The following is an 18,338-nucleotide window of genomic DNA, read 5'->3' on the forward strand; positions in this document are numbered from 1 at the left end:
CAAAAATACAAAGTTTATAAATTAGTAATGAAAGTAATCATTATACACACTTTGCTAATGCGTTGTGAGAGCATTGTGTTTGCGTTCCAGAGCCAGCTGGAGTTCAGGAAAAAGGATCAATGAGCATGAGGTCGATGAGCAACACAGACGAGCAGCTTTAGCACCACCTAGTGAGTTTTTCATGCCTTGTCTCTCTCCTTGGTTAATATTTTGAAGTAATGTGAACAGATTGTGATTGGGACACAAATAACAGATAGGATTCTTATGACAGAAATATATTGACTTTAAAAAAAAGTTTTGATCTGATAAATACTGACACTATAAAGTATCAATACCAACAGGGATTATACTCGGATAACAGATGTGAAGATAGTTCATTGTACAGCTGCAATGATAAGATGATTAATCAATTAATTGGCAACTATTATTTATCATGAAACAATTGCTTGTTTTGTTTTTTTTTAAAAATAAAATAAAAGCCAAACATTTGCTGGTTTCAGGCATCTTATATGTGAGAATTTGATGCTTTATTTGTCATATGTGATAATTAGAACAATAGCTTTGGATATTTGGACTGTGGGTCGGATAAAACAACATTGTTCTCTGCTTGTTCTCTGAAAAATACACAGCATGTTTTACTGTTTTCTGACATTTTATTAACAAGCCAAATAATTGAGAAAATAACTGGCAGATTAACTGAGAATAAAAATAAATAATAATAAAGTTGCAGCCCTAGTTAATTGTTCAGATATTCTGCTCAGAGCAAACTGTCATGTTGCTGGTATGCAGTTTAGAAATGAACTTAATGACTCGCTTATAAATGTTTCATGTCTCGGCCTGCTGCAGTTTTTCGCTTTTACTTTAGTCTCTAACTCTGAACTCTCCTCAAGAATGTTGATCATTAAAATCTAATTTTAGGGTTAGTGTTAGCCCAGCTAAAGTCTTTGGTCCATGGTTCGAAGTACTCTCTGAACTGAACAGATTTTGGATCACAAAGTAGAAGCTTGGGAGGATTGTGTCACCTTTAGACAGAGCCAGGAGAGCTGTTTCCTTGTTTCCAGTCTTAGTGCTAAGCGGCTAACCAACTGCTGGCTTAATATTCAATGTTACCATAAGAGATAAGAGTGGTAATAATCTTCTCATCTAACTCGGCCAGCTAGCAAATAAATGCATTTCCCAAAATCTCAAACTTTTGCTTTATAGGGACAGTTCAGATTTTGAAGTGAGGTTGTATGAGGTACTTATTCATAACTGGAGCTGTTCCCACCAGACTCCTTTGACAAAACAGTAATTTTACATTACTGAAAACAGGAGCTGTTGGTCTGCAGCTTAACCGATTGAGGCAGTGGTAAACCAGAAACTCCTGTGTTATGAGAGATCAAGTTACTGGTTTTGTCTAAGGTCTCTGGTGGCTTTGAAGAGGGCAATATAACAGCTTCAGTTCCCCGTTGGAAAGGGTTGTCTTACGCCAAGGTAGAGTGCTGAAAATAATGTCGGCTGCGGCCTTCTTTTATATCAAATATCTGACTATTCCACTTGTACAGTTCAGATGAAGGATGGACCTTGATACCAGCAAACAGCTGTAATGCGAATGACATCACACAGGACAAAAACAAGTGATTTGACTTGGCACTGATAATAATAAGAGGTAAGATGGAAATGGTAGAAAACAGTTTAATCAGTATAAACACAAAGCGGCAGAGTAAAAGAGACAATCCTCTGTTGGGATACCAGAGTTGATATGATTGACCTGGTAGTGTTGATTCTTATGGCATGAAATCTATACACTGAATTCATATGGTTGGTAAAATGGCATCCACAAAATATCACATCAACTTGGACTGAAAGTAGTAACTACGATAAAAGATATTTGCTCCCGAGGATCAAGAGTGTGAAGGAAGTTTTACATATTTACTTACATTTAAAAGATTTGTCCTCGATTCATTTACAGGCCACTCTGTACAGTAAAAATGGATTACAGCTCAAATAGTATTACAGCACAATTTCGCATTATTTTACAAATGACAAAAGCTCCGTAGCTAATCTATAAAATACAGCTGTTTAGTCACTGAACTCCAATGAATGCGTTCATCCCTCCAGATAAAACGATGAAAAACAAGAGCGCTTTTAATGTCCGTAAAAAAATGTGCTCTCTGATTTACAAAAAAAAAAGATGTATCAAAAGTCCTTTGAGTCCTTTTTAGGTCTGCACATGCAGGTTTGCCCCCTCGGAGGCTGAGAAGGCCATCAGTCTGTGTCTCTGGAAACATCTCTCATTGATGAGGAATAGCTTATATGGAGCATCCGTTAATAGGCAGCGATACTTTCCTCCTTGTTTGCAAGTTCAGAAATCCGTGGAGCCCGCACTCGACTGCTCTGTGCCTCTTGGACATTTCAGGCGTGTAACTCAAAAAGCTGAGTCTGACTCCTCCAACAAACTCAGACTGGCACGAACACCAACAGTAACGTAAGCAGGCAAACCAGGAAGACGTCACAAAGTAGTTAATGCATGAAAAAGGAATTTCCCTGAATGTTTGCAAGTCTACGACTAAATGACCCACCCCAAAAAAACATGACCTCTTTATTGATCCACAGTCTTCAAAACAAAATATATATCCTTGAACAAAAAATAAAAAAATTGACCGCCAACAAATGTGGGCAGTAAATAAAAAAAAGTGCATTGCTTCAAGTATGTAAACAAAATGATTTCTTTAAAGGGAGAGTGAGACTCGTTGTGTCAGTGTGCGAGAGCCTGGGCCAGTGCAGTGACTCCTGAGGTTTGGCACACATGTATGAACTCACACACACACATGCGCACAGCACAACACACACACAAACACACACACCTTCAGAGGATCATGATGACGAGGGTGAATTCCTTCTTTTTCCACATTTGTTTTTAAGCAGAAGTCTGGTGCTCCCTGTTTGCAGTCAATGTTGAGGAAGGAGGCTCTATGACCTGCAAAGACACACCCCTCCGTCAGCGCAGTCACATGGAGGTGTTGCAGTGGCTGCTGGGAAAACAGGGTGGTGTATGGAGGAAGAGGAGGACAACGACATGGAGGAGGAGGTGGGTGGATTCAGGATGGATGGAGAGGAATGCAGCACAACACAAGAGAGAACATAGAAACAAAAAAAAATAAACGTGAGGCAATGAAACACTCCCACACTTTCACACACACGCACACACACTCTGAGGGGTGACGGATGCTAAAATGATGCACCAATCTGAAGACAGTGATCCTGATTGTTTTGAATGAGGATCAGAGCTTCATGGGATAAAATTAAAGAAGAGAAATCTATGGTTTTTGGAAAGAGAGAAGGGGCAAAGAAGGTTAATTAGTAAACTATAATTTATATTTTATACTGTTATAAGACCTGCTGTATTTAAAGAACCGAGCATGTAAATGTGCCTTTGATATAAATATGCCTTTAAGAGACACAGTATACGTGCATGGTCACACCTTAACCAGACGAGGGCCTGTTAGAGGCAGATGATCTGTGACTCCTGTCTGACTGTGGGGGCTTTTCACTATGCTAACAAGTCTCCTCACTTCCCTCACTCAAGGATCTTTTTTACATCTTAAGGTCCTCAGGCCACACACCAAACTGATGTCAGAGAACACGCATCGCCTCTCATTGAGGTGTCTTGCCCAAAAAATTGCACATGAACACACCAAACCTATGACCAACAAATGTGTGAGTTCCCCTGCGTGAAAAGACATACCCCTCCATACCATCAGACGATGGTTATCTGTAATCCTCATTCGAAAAGGTAGACCGTCTTGACACTAGTTAGCCAGTTAGCATATTAACAACACAAGCCAATGTTGAAACAACAGAGTAATATTACCGTGCGCCTGTGAACATCAACGTAAACCATCAGAAAACATTTCTACTTAAGTGCTCAATGGCTAAACAAAAAAAATCGGAACCTTCTGTAACAAGTTTGTTTCGACCTCACTCCCCTTTGACTTTAGCTCTTTCTCACTTCCATTTCTCTTTCGTGCACTGAACTGAACTGCCAGTCACAATGATTTCATTTACTGATGGGCTACACTGTGCTGACACCGATACAACATGCTGAATCGGTGGGAAAAAAAAGGCCAACTCCTGCACCCGTAAGGGCATCAGAGAACACCAATGGCACAAATTTGACCGATGGCCAACCGTCAGCTTGGTGTGTCAGGGCCTTGAGGAGAGACAACTTTTGAAATGGCTCCAGTATTGGGCGAGACTGTTCCAGCTGAAGCAGCAAAAACAGGCTCAATGTGATCCCGACAGGCAATTGTGCACTGCCAATTTATGTCCATTAAAAGTGTTTGTTTTTGCCACTGACAGGCTCAGATTTTAATTTGATGTGTCTGGCAACATTGTGGAAAAGACTACAGAGAAATGTAACATATTTCTTTACCTTTCACTGGTCTGTTTGTTAGTGTGTGCAACCAAGTCTCGCTTAAGGAGAGGTCTTGTTCTGAAATCTTGCGCACTTTTTCTCAAAATCAGCTAAACATTAAGCCATGATATCATTTATATCACACTGTGCTACACTTTCTGTACTCCAGCACAAGAAAGTCTTCCTGGCACTCCTCTCTCCAACTCTCAGCAATGATTCCACCGTTGTTTTTCCTGCAACAAGTCACCTCTTGGTCTTGGTCACAATAGTGAAAGGTATGAAAAAACATTTCACTTCTAACGCATTTTTTTCCATAATGTTGTCAGACACTGATAATAAAAATCTGAGCCTTTCAGTGGCAAAAACAAGCAGTTTTACAGGACGTACACTGAGCGTGCACAATTGCTCGTAGAGTTGTGGAATAGTCAGATATTTGCTATAAAAGAAGGCCGCAGCCGACATTATTTTCAGCACTCTACCTTGGCGTAAGACAACCCTTTCCAACGGGGAACTGAAGCTGTGTTTTGCTGCTGCGACTGCAGGACTCTGTCAGCACTGGGCCAATTTCAAAAAGTGTTGTCTCCATTAGTCACTTAGACACAAAAACACTAAAAAGTAGGGTCCTGTCTTAAAAAATACAGAAGTTAAGAAATCCCTTTCTGGCAGAAAGGCCTAAAGACAAACTTCCCCCAGTGTCCGATAGCGTCAGTCTTAGGCAACATCAGTTACTGTGCTACATGTGGAGGTGCACATTTACACGTCAGGCCACTTCCAAGTAGCATACACATGTTTCCTTGCCATAATCTCCTCAAGAGGCCTGCTATCCTCGCTCATCATATCCTCAATATGTATTTAAGGGACTGGAGGATCCTCCATAGTGGCAGGTCACAGGAAGAGAGAGAGGACGTGAAGAAACAAGTTAGCATGATGAAAAGCACCCTGTGTTTTCAGAAAGTCTGTCCCTACTTAATACTCACCACTCGTGCAAGTATCTAAGCTTTAATTCACAGTGAGCTTTAATTGTCTTCATATTGGACACGCTGCAGCTTAAAGATTTAAAATTCAGAGCTAATTAGTTCTTCTTTATTTTACTCTGAACCAAGACAACTAGATTTGCATCAAGGACTCAGCAGCCTTAAAATAATGAAAAGCTGGAGCTGAATGTCCACAAAGAAGCAAAGGATAAGAGATTAGATTCAGATGGATATAAAAGCTGTTGTAGAAATCAGTCCTGTTCGCTTTGCTCTTAAAATAGCCTGTAATGTCACTTTATGACTCAGAGCTACATTTAGATTAACTGTTCTGGGTCCAGTCGTAGTGTCATCAGAACTGTGTAGGATCCCTCCACACTGTGGGTGATCAAGCAGGAGGTGCTGTCTTCATTTGGTTTAACATTTAAGATAATTAGGTGGAAATGAGACAGACTACGAGCAATGAAAACAACCACTGAGGACGGCGGCACAAATCGTAGTTTGACGCAGACAGCTGGACGAAACACTGAATGACTTCCGCGACACACAGTGACACAACACTGGACACGTTTACAAGCAGAAAACAACACTGTTTCTTTTATCAGTATCTGATGTTGCTTTTTTATCTCTCTGACTTTAAAGGTCTGAGCTCCTGTAAATACTCACTCTGATCCTGATGAGTCACCATCCACCGTCCCCGCCTTGATGCTCATGGCGACACCGTTCAGCTGATCTGGCGGGCCGAGTTTAGCTGGGCCGGCTCGACCGTCACTGGAGGAGGATCCATGCGGAGACACTGTGCTGGGGGTGTTTTCACAAAGTTCATTGTGGATGCGGTTGAGACCATTTCTCTCTACGATGGGAGAAAGCTGCTTCTTCTTTAGGATCCCTGCAGAGAATGAACACAAGATGATTCGGGTTAATTTTTCAAAACAGTTGAATGACTGTGATATTTTACCAACAATATCTTAAAAAAAGACACAACTAAACTTTACCTTTGTGAGGGTGGGCGTAGATGTTTGGCAGACTGGGCAGCAGCACCATGGTGCCGTCTTGTGTCCGGTCGTCCGATAACGTCCGGACGTCTCGGCTGAGACTCGGCTCTGGATTGGCCACAGTGTCTAGCTTCATTCTGTCTGTACCTGCGAGCTCGCCGTCGCCCACTGCCGCTGCGTAATCTCCAGGCCAGTACATCTTACTCAAACTGTTATCTGAAAAACAGAAACAAAGAATTAGTTCAATGTCAGAAAAATACTCACTATGAAGTACTAGATACTAAAAGTTTTATATGAGACTAACTTAAAGAGATGGTTGAGAGACTAACACTACATTAATTGCCTTGTAAACTTACTGTAAATCACACTTCATTCGAACTCGAGGGAAAAAATAAAACTCATCAAAACCGTCTTATTCCTGTTAGTCATCTTGTTAGTTCGTCCACTGTTCTGTCAATCACCAACTATGGTTTGAAATAAACTCTAAAAGTTAGATGTGAACATGTGCAGTTGTCCCCTGCGGCCGTTTACAGTCCTGTAACGTTATCCCCACCGCTCGCAGTTGCCATGTTTCTAAGCTCACCTGCCTGTTCCACCAGACTGACCTCTGGTGGTGTGCTATGTGCACTACACACAATACATCCTCAGTACAGCATCTGCATTTGAGTTCAACAGAAAAGAGGAGCGTCTGTTTTGAAGGTGTTTAAAATAAATCATACTGTTGGGATTTCTAAATACGATGGTATACCGTGTTACCACGATACCGCCCAAGCCTGCTGGATTCAGATGAGCTTCCCTACCGTGTGGTTGTGGTCTCTTGGCCACATTAGAAGCCAGGTTTTCCCAGCATTCCTCTGGGGGGAGTGGACCCTCCTCGTCTTCACTGTCAGAGGAGTGTGTGGAGGCGTAGGAGCCGCTCTGGTCGTCCTCGAGAGACAGGTCGCTGTCCGAGTCGCTGTCACGATCTGCACACAGACAGAGGGAGGAGGTTGATACAGTCATACCGATCATTACAGTTAAACTAAAACAGAGCTAGTGAATAAGAGTAATACCATCCAGATGCTCTTTAGTTTCATGGAAGAGCGACGCATGGTCATTCAAAGCGATGTGCGCCTGACTGTTACTCAACCCGTCGTCCCTGAGAAGACAGAAGAGGTCAGTTTACTGCTGCTGCTGCTGTCGCTCTGTCAGGTGATGCAGCATACTAATCTTGGTTTTGTTTTCTTACCTGAGGACAAAGGGAACGTAGCTCTGCTGGCTCTTGCCGCTCTGCATGGTGCCGTTCAGAGACACACTGGAGTCTCCAAAGGGAAGGTGGTATAACCTGCCGTCCATGTAGTTTGTGTTGCATTTGTAGCCCTGAAAATACACAGATGAAGGAGAAGATGAGTCTTTTAAGAATTCTGTTGTTTCTCTGACCTTGTGCGGTTGAGCTGCTGATGAAAACACACACTTTGAGTACAATGATTAAAGATATACCTCACCCACAAAACATTTATTGGTATATCAATGAAACTGAAAAGTATTGCATTTGATGTCTCCATCTGCTGGCGGGCCATCAAGATAAGAGTATGCATGCATAATATGATGATACCGGTAATTCCACTACAGGAGAGACTTGATGATCAGTGAAATTAGGTGGGGAAAAAAGTGGATCTATTGATATCAACTATCGGTATCAGTTGTTGGTCATCTGTCAAATGAGTTGTTACATATCAGCAAATTGGATATCGGATATAGCATCTCCAGTTTAAGTATAGTTCTGCTGTTGTTTAACGTGGATCCCATTTACTTAAGTTCGTGAGGAATGTTCACCTGTTTTTGGACTCAATTTTTTCCGTAGAGTCATAAAAGAAAAACAAATTTTTCTTCACAAATTCAAGCTAACACAGGGTGAGTAACTGAAATAAAAATGATCACTTTGGGTGAAGTATTGGTTTGAAGGAGAGGACTGGTGTCCTATATTTTTCCTTTTGTAAATAAATCCCATGAAAACACCAAAACCAACAAAGTTTAAGTCCATCTCTCAAAATCTGTCTGACTTCCCAAATCTTTCTGTGGCTCTAAGGCTACGGATATAAAGAAAGTTCATAATAATTTGAAAGTTTTAAGCAAACTAACAGTAAACAGTCAAATCGAATCACTAATTAATACACCATATTTTTTAATTCATGTGGTTTGAAATTCCCTCCTGGAAATTTCCTAAAGATAATTTCATGTACAATTTCAAAAATGTGTTGTTGTTGTTTTTTTTAAAGTTCATGTTCACAAAATCAGATCAGAAAATCCAAGTGTGCAGGGTTTCCAGTTGCTTAAATGATAAGATAGAGGGTTGATCAACTCCTTTAGGCTCAATTGCTTATCCTTCATTTGATGTCTGGATTCCAGCTTGCCTTGACCTTTAATATACTGAAACTGAATTTACAAATGTGGTTTCTACTGAGGAAAAACAGGTCACAAATATAAACTTTGTAATTTTCTATAACAGCTGGACACCGACTATTTTTTAGCAAGCGTTACTCAAACAGAGTAAGTGGTGCATTTGCTGGGGACTATTCTGAGCAGAAAATTAATGCATTATTGAGTGTTTCCAACAAGTCAGCCAGTGGAACAGAGTGTCTCACTGATGTCTTCATGATAGTTTTTGGACAGTGGAGCTCTGCGGTGCAGAGGAACAAGATATTTTAAGGTTTGGCTTTGACAGAGCTTGTTAATGGGACTAGTTCATTGTTGGCTTTGGTCTTTTTTGGGTCTTCCCTTGAGGTGGAAACTACATCTCATTTGGTGGTTTCACATTTGAAAAAAACACAGATGCTGTAATAATGATACAAAAATATGAACAGAAAGATGTGACAGTTTGAGTGTTTGTAGAAAAGCTCCCAACATGTAACTGAAGCTGAGCTGCATCCAGAGAGTATCTGACTGAATGGAGTATTTTCCCAGAGTGTGTGGCGTGGGACTCACAGAGGCCTTGGATTTGATCATATGATCTGGACGCTTGCGGCTGCAGCAGTATTTCATGGCATTCCTCGCTTCCTTATTGAAGACGATGCGGAAGAAGAAAACAAAGGGACCCTGTGGTTGGACGGCAGAAGAGTGAAGAGGGTCAGAGGGGGAAAAAAGACAGTGTTTAACCATTCAAACTGTGTCGGAGGTAAATGGAGGGCTCACCTGCACACAGTTGAACCCAGCGAACAGGTAGTGGAAGATGATCATGTCGCTGTTGACGGAGAGGAGCGCCAGGAAACACGTGACTGAAACCAGGAGGAGAACGCCACCTGCGGTCTTCAGGCCTGAGCTGCAGAATCACATGAGAAGTTAGTGAGCAGCTGTCAGGATGATTTCAATGCATGCATTGACCAGAAGATGGAAGTTGATGATAAGCGACCAGCAGCCAACATCAGGAGGGCGATGAAATCAGAAACAGAGCAGCACATTGTCTCATGGAGAACTGACCATGAACATGAAAAGAACAAACGGTGGAACAACAAAGTCGTAAATCTGCAATGTCATTAGTACATTAACAAATCCATCGGTTACTGTGAGACGTTTTAGTGTGTGCCAAGTACACCATCATCTACAAGAAAAAACAGCGTGTTGTGCAGTGCATTGTGGGACTAATATCTTATCGACTCTGTAAGGGTTCACACCCACACTGAGTTTAAAGCCTGCAACCACACCAGTCTGTTAGAACTGAAGAAGCGTCTTGGATGAGAGTTGAAATGTCTTTAAGAAACGCAAGCAAGTCCAGCTGCCTACGATATAGCACTTAAGATTTCAGTTCTTGTGTATTATTTGCTTCTCTGTAATGTCATCCAGTCAGTCAAACGGCAGTCCTAGAACCAATCGTCTACTGATCAAATTTAGCTTCTGGGCGATATTTCAGGGGTCCCAGTGTAGCCAGCAGATATCCAGATGACAAATAGCAGGGCTGGGACTTCCTTTTCCGTGCGTCAGCTACTATGTCCAGTCAGATTAGCAGCTTGATATGTAGGAAGGGGGTTGTATTTAAGAGACTATGCAGATATCTTCATATGAATGCAGATAAATAAATAAAAACAATTCACATGAAGCTAAATCATCATCAGATGATAGCCGATGATTTCTGAGATTGTATTTTGGACCATTTTTGCTCTACACACAGACTGTTAAACTGCGTGCAAGCAAAGCCAACTCAAACATGACTGGTCAGTACTCGGACTACAAACAAAAACCAGACAGCGCCAGATTATTAAGATATTTTTAGAGCAGATCAAGGGATAGATTTGATCTCATTTCATGTTAATAAATGCTGAAATGAGAATTCAATTATCTTATCTATCATCATTTGAATGGTCATTGGTTGAGTTATACTGGTTTGATTGGAAAGTTTGGAATTCCAGGATGGGAATTACTGACCACTACAGAAAGCCTTAATAGAAGCAAAATGACTCTGAGCATGTGAACAGTGTTTGAAGAAAACGTGGGGACACTCACACACGAGGCTCTTTCTTCTCCATGCTGTGATGTCTCAGTGAGCAGGAGGCTTTGGACGACAGGATGTACAGGAAGACGTTCATCTGTGGACACAATATCAAACTGTATCACGACTCACAACATGGCAGCAGAGTTTGTCAAAGCTAAACTACAGCAGTTTTATTTCAGAATATTATCTTTACTGTTGACAGTAATTCAGCTGAACAGTGACAGGTGTGTTCACTTTAACAACGTCACCAGTGCTGCTCTAATGAGATTATCATGAGTCAGCATGTTGGACTGTGAAGACTAGATACATGTATGGAGTGTAAAACATACATACACAGCTTCATTTAAAGGTTTATGACATGAACGAGTTCATATATTTTTCTGTATCAGAATCAGTGACCCTTCATAAACTTAAGTGCAGAACGACACAGATACAGCTTAAATAACAACACAACAGTCTCAGTCTCAGGATTCTGCAGGACTCACCGACACCACCACGGCGATGGGTCCAGCAAAGCTCCAGATCAGAGTGTCGTACATAGACAGCCAACAGAAATCCGGGTTCCCGTAGCCTTCAGGGTCCAGTCCCACCGCCAGACCTGCAGACAAACCCAGAGAGACAGACGGTAGCATCAGACTCTTCATCAGACAACAGCTGCTGAGTCACATTTACAGTGTGAACAGTATTTGTGAGTGAGTAATCCGTCTTCTGTTCTGAGACTGTTCATCTGAAGTAGCAGTCAGACGGCGTCAAACCGGATTGTCAAAATACAATAACATGAAGCTCTGATTTGGACTTTTTTTTTACTACAGTTAGACTGACTAGGTTACATTTTACTGGCAGACTGCTCACATTTTCTGAATGCCGGATATCACACTGTATAGCTAAAAGCATGTTTGATAATGATCCATCTGTATGTCTGAGATGCAGCCAGACGAGGAAATGAAGCCCACAAGACAAATCATATGCAAACATGTCATAAAAAGGATAATGTGAATTTGACTATTTCTTAAATTAAAATGATTGCTGTTTGGTGGTTTTGGGATGTCGGAGAGTTTCTTAAAGATCACCTAAAGAAGCTCACCACTGCATTACCAGGCAACAATAATAACTTTAAATAAATAATAAATAAAACATTTGAAAAGAAACGGCACCCGCTCCTTACAAATAATCTCTTAAATATGAAACAAAAAAAAGAAATGATTGTACATGCTGTGTCATAATGCAACTCTACTATATTAACTCCATCCAATTTTATTTAACGTTTTTTATCAATTTTGTCTTATGATTTTTTTTAACTTCTATTGTTTTGCATTTTTTTCTTCTCTTTTTTGTCTAATTTCTACAGCTGACGTTGTGCAATAAGTTTTTCAAGCTGCTTTGAGTAAATGAAAATAAATAAAATGCTGGAAAAAGAGGACCTAATTTTCTATATATTTCAAAACATTTTATGTCTCTGTAAGTAGATTTTTATAACTGTAGTGACAGTGATGAAAATTCAGTTGTAGCCTGCTGCTTTTAGAGATTTAAGTTACTATAAGATAACTATAAAGCTAAAATAACTGCAAGTCACGCTTTTATCCCAGTAATCATCAAAATATGTTTAAAACTCAAAATGTCATGAAAATACTGAAATCACTTTGACTCACATTTTGTTGAGCAAATATTTTTATACGTCACAGACAGGACACGTGTCTTTTTTAGTGAAAAACATTCACTAAAAAATTTCAACTATTTTAAATGGCATCATATCTTATGGTATGAAATATGCAAATTTTTGATTAAGATAATTAGCCTTTTTTGAGATTGGTGCAGCCTGTTTTTGTACAGTCTATTTTATTGTTTCTCACTCTTTGGGTGCTGCTGGACACAATATTCACGATTATCCTGATAATAGAAGTTCACAACGATCAGCTTATTGTGAGTGTTTACTACTGCAATCCCAGTAAAATCATATATCGCCCCATCCCTACACAAGACACAAATTGGATAAAGGACCTTTCCAGGCTCCTCCCCGGTGTACAGCAGGTACATGTTTGTGATATTAAGTTGATATAATGAGGGTTGAGACCTGTGATGAAAGCCGGCACTCCCCAGCCAATCAGGTAGTAGAATCTCATGGGTCCATAGTTGATGTCTCTCACTTCACTGATCATGCGGTAGACGTGCAGCCCCTCCAGGAAGAGCCAGGAGAAAGTGCAGAGGTAGAAGAAGTGCAGCAGGATGGCGATGACTGTGCACACAAACTGTGGAGAGAAGACGAGGGATGATTAAATCATGAGCAGATGAAAGGAAACACTATGAATGAAGTCAAACAGATGGAAAACAGAATTGATTACCGGGTTGTCGGCCTGGTTGATGCCCAGGATGAAAATGAGCTCGGAGAGGAAGAGAGCAACGCCGCCGTTGTTGATTATACTCGTCTTGTTGCTCTGCATGGCTCTCAGGCAGAGGAGGAAAATAGTGGTGAGGAAGAGGAAGCTCAGCGTCACTCCCACTGTACTCCACGTCAGGATTTTGATTGGCAGAATCTCTCCGTTCTGACACAGACGGAGGAGAGAAAAGCCTGAGTCACAGAACAGAGTGATGACATCTGTGGTTCTGGTGAAGTTAAAGTGTAATGTGGCTCACCTCTCTCCTGGAGATGTCCATGAGCACGGCGAAGCTGGTCATGTGATAACACTGACAGCTGATGTGGGTGCTGTTCCTGAACACCACCTCACAGCCCTTCGCTGACCAGCCACCGTTCCCGCCGCTGACATGAAACACAAAGAGCAGAGGACGATGTGAGAACAGCACAACTTGATCCAGTATCTAGTTTCTAGAGTTAGAATGACACGAGTCACAATTAATGATAAATGTTGACTCGAATCAGACTCGAGTTGCAAATTTAAACACTTGAGATTTTTGTGACTGACACTTAAAAGGATCTGACTTTTCAAAAATCAATATTTACGTTTTTCTAGATATTGAGAAGTTACATATTGCTTTTGGAACATTTTTGATCGAGTGATTTCTAGTGCAATGTGTGCAAACCCAGCAACCTACTGGGATGTGGCAGACCGAGAAAGGTCAACGCACGAGGCGGCTATTATGGAGGGGGCTTTTCAAAAAAATTAAATTTGGATTTAAGGATTATGTTGTCAATTACTGTGGTTAGAAGAGATTAGTGACACCACAACATCCAACTTCATCTGTCACTACAAAAGCCACAACGGAAGGAACATGAACGTCAGCTTATTGGCCGGATCATCACAATTTCATGACTTGTGATTGACTTGACAGGGACTCGAATTGACTGTGACTTGTGACTTGCACATGTGTGACCTTCTCCTACCTCTGTTAGTTTTATCATTAACTCTACTACATGTGTGTGTGTGTGAGTGTGTGCGCTGTACTCACAGTATGGTGTGGTTCCAGAAGACACAGATGGGTTTGGAGCGCTCCTCCGTGGAGACCAGGCGAAACTGCACTGTGATGGGTTTGTCCAGTGTGTGCTGCAGCAGCTCGTCGTTGTCATGCACTGTGATACTGACCACCGGCGTGTTGATGACCGGACGCTTTGGCACCCTGAAGACAATGACGAAAATGGCGTCATTAAAGGCATACATTCAAGAAACAACAGTTTTAATTCTGTAACTCAAGACAGTGAAAATGAATCATGTCATGGACATCATGTGATCGGGCTGAACGTACATGTTACTGCGTGTGTGTATCCTACTGGCTACGTTAACACGGTTTTGCCATTGTAAGCACTGTTCGCGCTGTTAGCACCATTAGCTGCTACCTGCCAGCTCAGCCATGTTGAGAGCCGTGTGCAGACAACCTCTAAATCTTAGTTATGCTCTGATTATCTCGTAACCTTATTGTAAAACTAAAAAGTTGACATCAGCTATGTGATGTCTGATATGCTGCAACTTTCCTGGGTGATTAAGGCGCAAGCTATATAATCACATCTCTGCTGTAAATATGTCCCAAAAGAAATTACAATGTTACAGAGTTAATGATCATTCTTACCTCAGACTTCTCTTGTCAGGATCGTAGCTCTCTGGTAACAGCGAGGCCAGGCTGTGGAAGATGATCACACTGGCAATGGCGTCCTGCTGGCCGTCCTCAGGGTGGCGTCTCTTCCTGTTGGCTGAGCGGTTCCTCATCGTGGACTCTGGGAACACATCCAGGTGTCTGTGGCCCTTGGTGTCCATAGGTGGTTGGAACACTGAATCGGGCAGCGTGACAGCCGTCTCCAGGTCTGCGGGACGAGGGCCCCTCAGGGACTGGTACCGCGGGAGTTTGGCTCCGGCAAAATTCATCTTCTTCAGACGATCCACAGAGATAACTGCGGAGGAAAACACACACAGGCAGAGAGCTCTGCTGATGAGAATGGACGCATTGTTTAATCAGAGACTTGGAGCGATAAAACTTTTATATATGGAGTCAAAAAAAAAAAGAAAAAAAAAAAGACTGTTATTGAAACACTGACAGGAGGGATGATCTTACTTTTTCTTGATTAGTGTTGTAATAATAACTGATAAGTCAATGGACAAAAAATGTACTATTTTAAAAATCCATCCATTTTCAACCGCTTATCTGGGGCCAGGTCGCGGGGGCAGCAGGCCGAGCAAAGGACCCCAGACGTCCCTCTCCCCAGCAACACTGTCCAGCCCCTCCTGGGGGACCCCAAGGCGTTCCCAGGCCAGATGAGATATGTAATCCCTCCAGCATGTTCTGGGTCTGCCCCGGGGCCTCCTACCAGTTGGACGTACCCAGAACACCTCTAATGGGAGGCGCCCAGGAGGCATCCTGATCAGATGTCCCAACCACCTCAACTGACCCCTTTCGACGAGAAGGAGCAGTGGCTCTACTCCGAGCTCCCTCCAGCTGTCCGAGCTCCTCACCCCATCTCTAAGGCTGATCCCAGCCACCCCACGGAGGAAACTCATTTCGGCTGCTTGTATCTGTGATCTCATTCTTTCAGTCACTACCCAGAGGTCATGATCATAGGTGAGGGTTGGGACGTAGATGGACCAGTAAATCCATAGCTTCGCCTTCTGGCTCAGCTCCCTCTTCACCACGACGGACCAGCCCAGCTCAGCTGCATCACTGCAGAAGTCACACCAAACCGCAGATCCATCTCACGCTCCATTCTACCCTCACTCGTGAACAAGACCATGAAATACTTGAACTCCTTTTAAAATCATTCACGTAAAGTAAAAGTAAAAATGCTCAACATTCCAAACTTCTAGCTTCTCAAATGTTAACATTTACTGCCTTTATTTGTCTTTTGTGATAGTATACTAAATATGTTTGGGGCTCTGGCTGAATGAGACATTTGAGGACGTAATCTTGAGCTACAGGAAATTATGACAAACGTCTGACACATTAAAGACCAAACATTTAATCACTTAACTAACAAATAATCAGCATACAGTCATTAGTTTCAGCTCTAAACATTTTGCATAACAGAAGCACTATAAGTATCTGTGCTGTTAGGATTGCTCCTCGCTGTTGGAAGAGTCAGATAAAGCCTGAATTTGTTAATGGGTTAAATTAATGACAGACATTTCCTGTTCTCAATCTTTGATCACAAAGACTAATAATTACCAAGGGGATTTCTACGAAGTTTGATCTAATTTTTTAATTTAAGTAAAGAGGGAAATGTAATAGGATAATAATATTCTTTCTATTTTCACTTAGAAACTGTGCGGCCCCCTTTCTGTTTCTGTTTTATTCATGTTGGATTTTATTTGTACTTTAATTTGTCCTATTTCATTTGTTTTAGGAGCCTTGATTGGTTCTGTTTTCTGTTCCTTAATAATGATATGGTTTTCATCTACAACCTTTTACAAACTGCATATTAGGGCTGCAACTAACGATTATCTTCATTGTTGTTTAGTCTGTCGATTATTTCTCCATTAATCTAACAGATTTTTGGGCTATAAAATGTCAAAAAATGTTGATCAGTGTTTCCCAAAGGTCAAAATGACATCCTCAAATGTCTTATTTTGTCCAAAACCCAAAGATATTTAAATTATTAAGCAAAGAGGAGCAAAGAAACCAGAAAATATTCACATTTAAGAAGCTGGAATCATAGAATTTTTGACATATTTTAAAAAAAAAATACTCAAACTGAATAATCATCAGATTTGTTGGTGATTAATTTGATAGTTGATACAATTATATTAGCTCTACTGTATATGTACATATATGAACTGTTAATCTCAAACTGCACGATAATACAGCACTGATTTATTAACATATGTATCCCTAGTAAGGAAGCTCTACAGCCTTTAGCGTCACATGTTGCTCTCTGTGGTACAAAATGCTCACCTATGTGTGGTGTGACGATGGTGAAGGGGCTGAGGTAGGTCTTCCTCATGTTCTGTGCCAGGGTGTTTGCGTATTCCTCGTAGTGGCGCAGCAGTGCCGCCGTGCCGCCCTCTGAGTGCTGGATCAGCTCCCAGTGGGGGCGTGTGTCTGGAGACAGGATGGCGCTGCCCACACGGACCAGATTCTGTCAGAAAACAGCGAGAGTTCAGTGTGACAGGATGCCACGGCGGAGAGTGAAATGAAGTGTGATGTATTCCCTGCAGATACACCATGAAAGGCTGTGAAGTCCCACCAGGCTTCCTGTTTACATACCAAATCTGTTTACTGCAAAAAACAAAAAAACAACAACCCACATCTATCTACTGTTTTTATTTAGTTTCATGCTGTGATGTGATGTTTCACCTCAGTGAAGTGGACGTCCTGTGTGGCTGTGAGGTTGAAGCCTTGCTGGTTGCTCTCGTGCTGCAGCAGATTCTGTGTGAGCCGATAAGCTACTTTCACATCGCTGCCGTAGTACTTCTCTGTGTGCAGGGTGGCGTTGGCCAACATGGCTGCCGTCTGCTGAACGTGCCCAGAGTCCAGGAGAGAAGCGTTGCGGGAGAACTTTTCAGACTGGAGGAAAGGAGAGGAAAACAACAATGATTTAGTCACTTATTGATGCTTCATTAGGACAACATGTCTTTAACTAGAAGGTCACTCAGAGAGCGCAGACCTCTGACAAGGGTAATAGTCTAGTCTTCTGTGATGTGCAACCACTATATATGTCTGGATATATTTAAAAAACTATTAAAGTTATATCAAAATGTCTGGGCTGTGCATTTATATGTACTGCTAGACTAAAAATATTTTGAATACTTTCACATACATTTATGACAACCAGAAAACATTTCATGTACATATGTGCAAATATGAAATGCTGAGACTCAAATAACATCATGAACATGGCAGCTTCTTATCAAGAACAGCTTTACAAACAACTGTTCATAAGGAAGACATATTTTTTTTTTCACTTTTTTTTTCAAGTTTAAATTTGCATACAGAAAAAAACCTAATTACACAAACCAGCAGAGGTGGGGCCAAGTCATTTTTTTTATTCTATTTTATTTGTTTACTTTCTTTTTATTTTATGGACTTTTAATAGTATTTTTTGTTAGTTTGTCCTGTTTTGTTTGGTTTGCTTATTT

At 41.3% G+C, this 18,338-nt stretch overlaps 1 protein-coding gene across 3 annotated transcripts in view; it reads right to left on the reverse strand.

Annotated features, from left to right (window-relative positions):
* Positions 1-1,635: 1,635 nt before the first annotated feature.
* celsr2 (cadherin, EGF LAG seven-pass G-type receptor 2) overlaps positions 1,636-18,338 on the reverse strand; it is a 95,107-nt gene continuing 78,404 nt past the window's right edge. The window contains exons 18-34 of one of the 3 annotated variants that reach the window (XM_050037506.1): positions 17,557-17,766; positions 17,155-17,338; positions 14,845-15,163; positions 14,230-14,397; positions 13,459-13,582; positions 13,167-13,367; positions 12,899-13,073; positions 11,313-11,425; positions 10,839-10,921; positions 9,534-9,660; positions 9,327-9,437; positions 7,591-7,721; positions 7,415-7,500; positions 7,163-7,327; positions 6,363-6,578; positions 6,034-6,256; positions 1,636-2,959 (exon numbers count right to left, since the gene is read on the reverse strand). In XM_050037506.1, coding sequence (XP_049893463.1) covers positions 2,953-2,959; positions 6,034-6,256; positions 6,363-6,578; positions 7,163-7,327; positions 7,415-7,500; positions 7,591-7,721; positions 9,327-9,437; positions 9,534-9,660; positions 10,839-10,921; positions 11,313-11,425; positions 12,899-13,073; positions 13,167-13,367; positions 13,459-13,582; positions 14,230-14,397; positions 14,845-15,163; positions 17,155-17,338; positions 17,557-17,766 — 2,643 coding nt within the window. In that variant the 3' untranslated portion in view covers positions 1,636-2,952. Of the gene's footprint in view, positions 3,015-6,033; positions 6,257-6,362; positions 6,579-7,162; positions 7,328-7,414; positions 7,501-7,590; positions 7,722-9,326; positions 9,438-9,533; positions 9,661-10,838; positions 10,922-11,312; positions 11,426-12,898; positions 13,074-13,166; positions 13,368-13,458; positions 13,583-14,229; positions 14,398-14,844; positions 15,164-17,154; positions 17,339-17,556; positions 17,767-18,338 lie in introns of all 3 variants that reach the window. The other 2 variants (XM_050037505.1, XM_050037504.1) reach the window with 2 other exon arrangements.

The sequence above is a fragment of the Epinephelus moara genome, chromosome 24 (genome assembly GCF_006386435.1).
Source record: "Epinephelus moara isolate mb chromosome 24, YSFRI_EMoa_1.0, whole genome shotgun sequence".
NCBI classification, from domain to species: Eukaryota; Metazoa; Chordata; class Actinopteri; order Perciformes; family Serranidae; genus Epinephelus; species Epinephelus moara.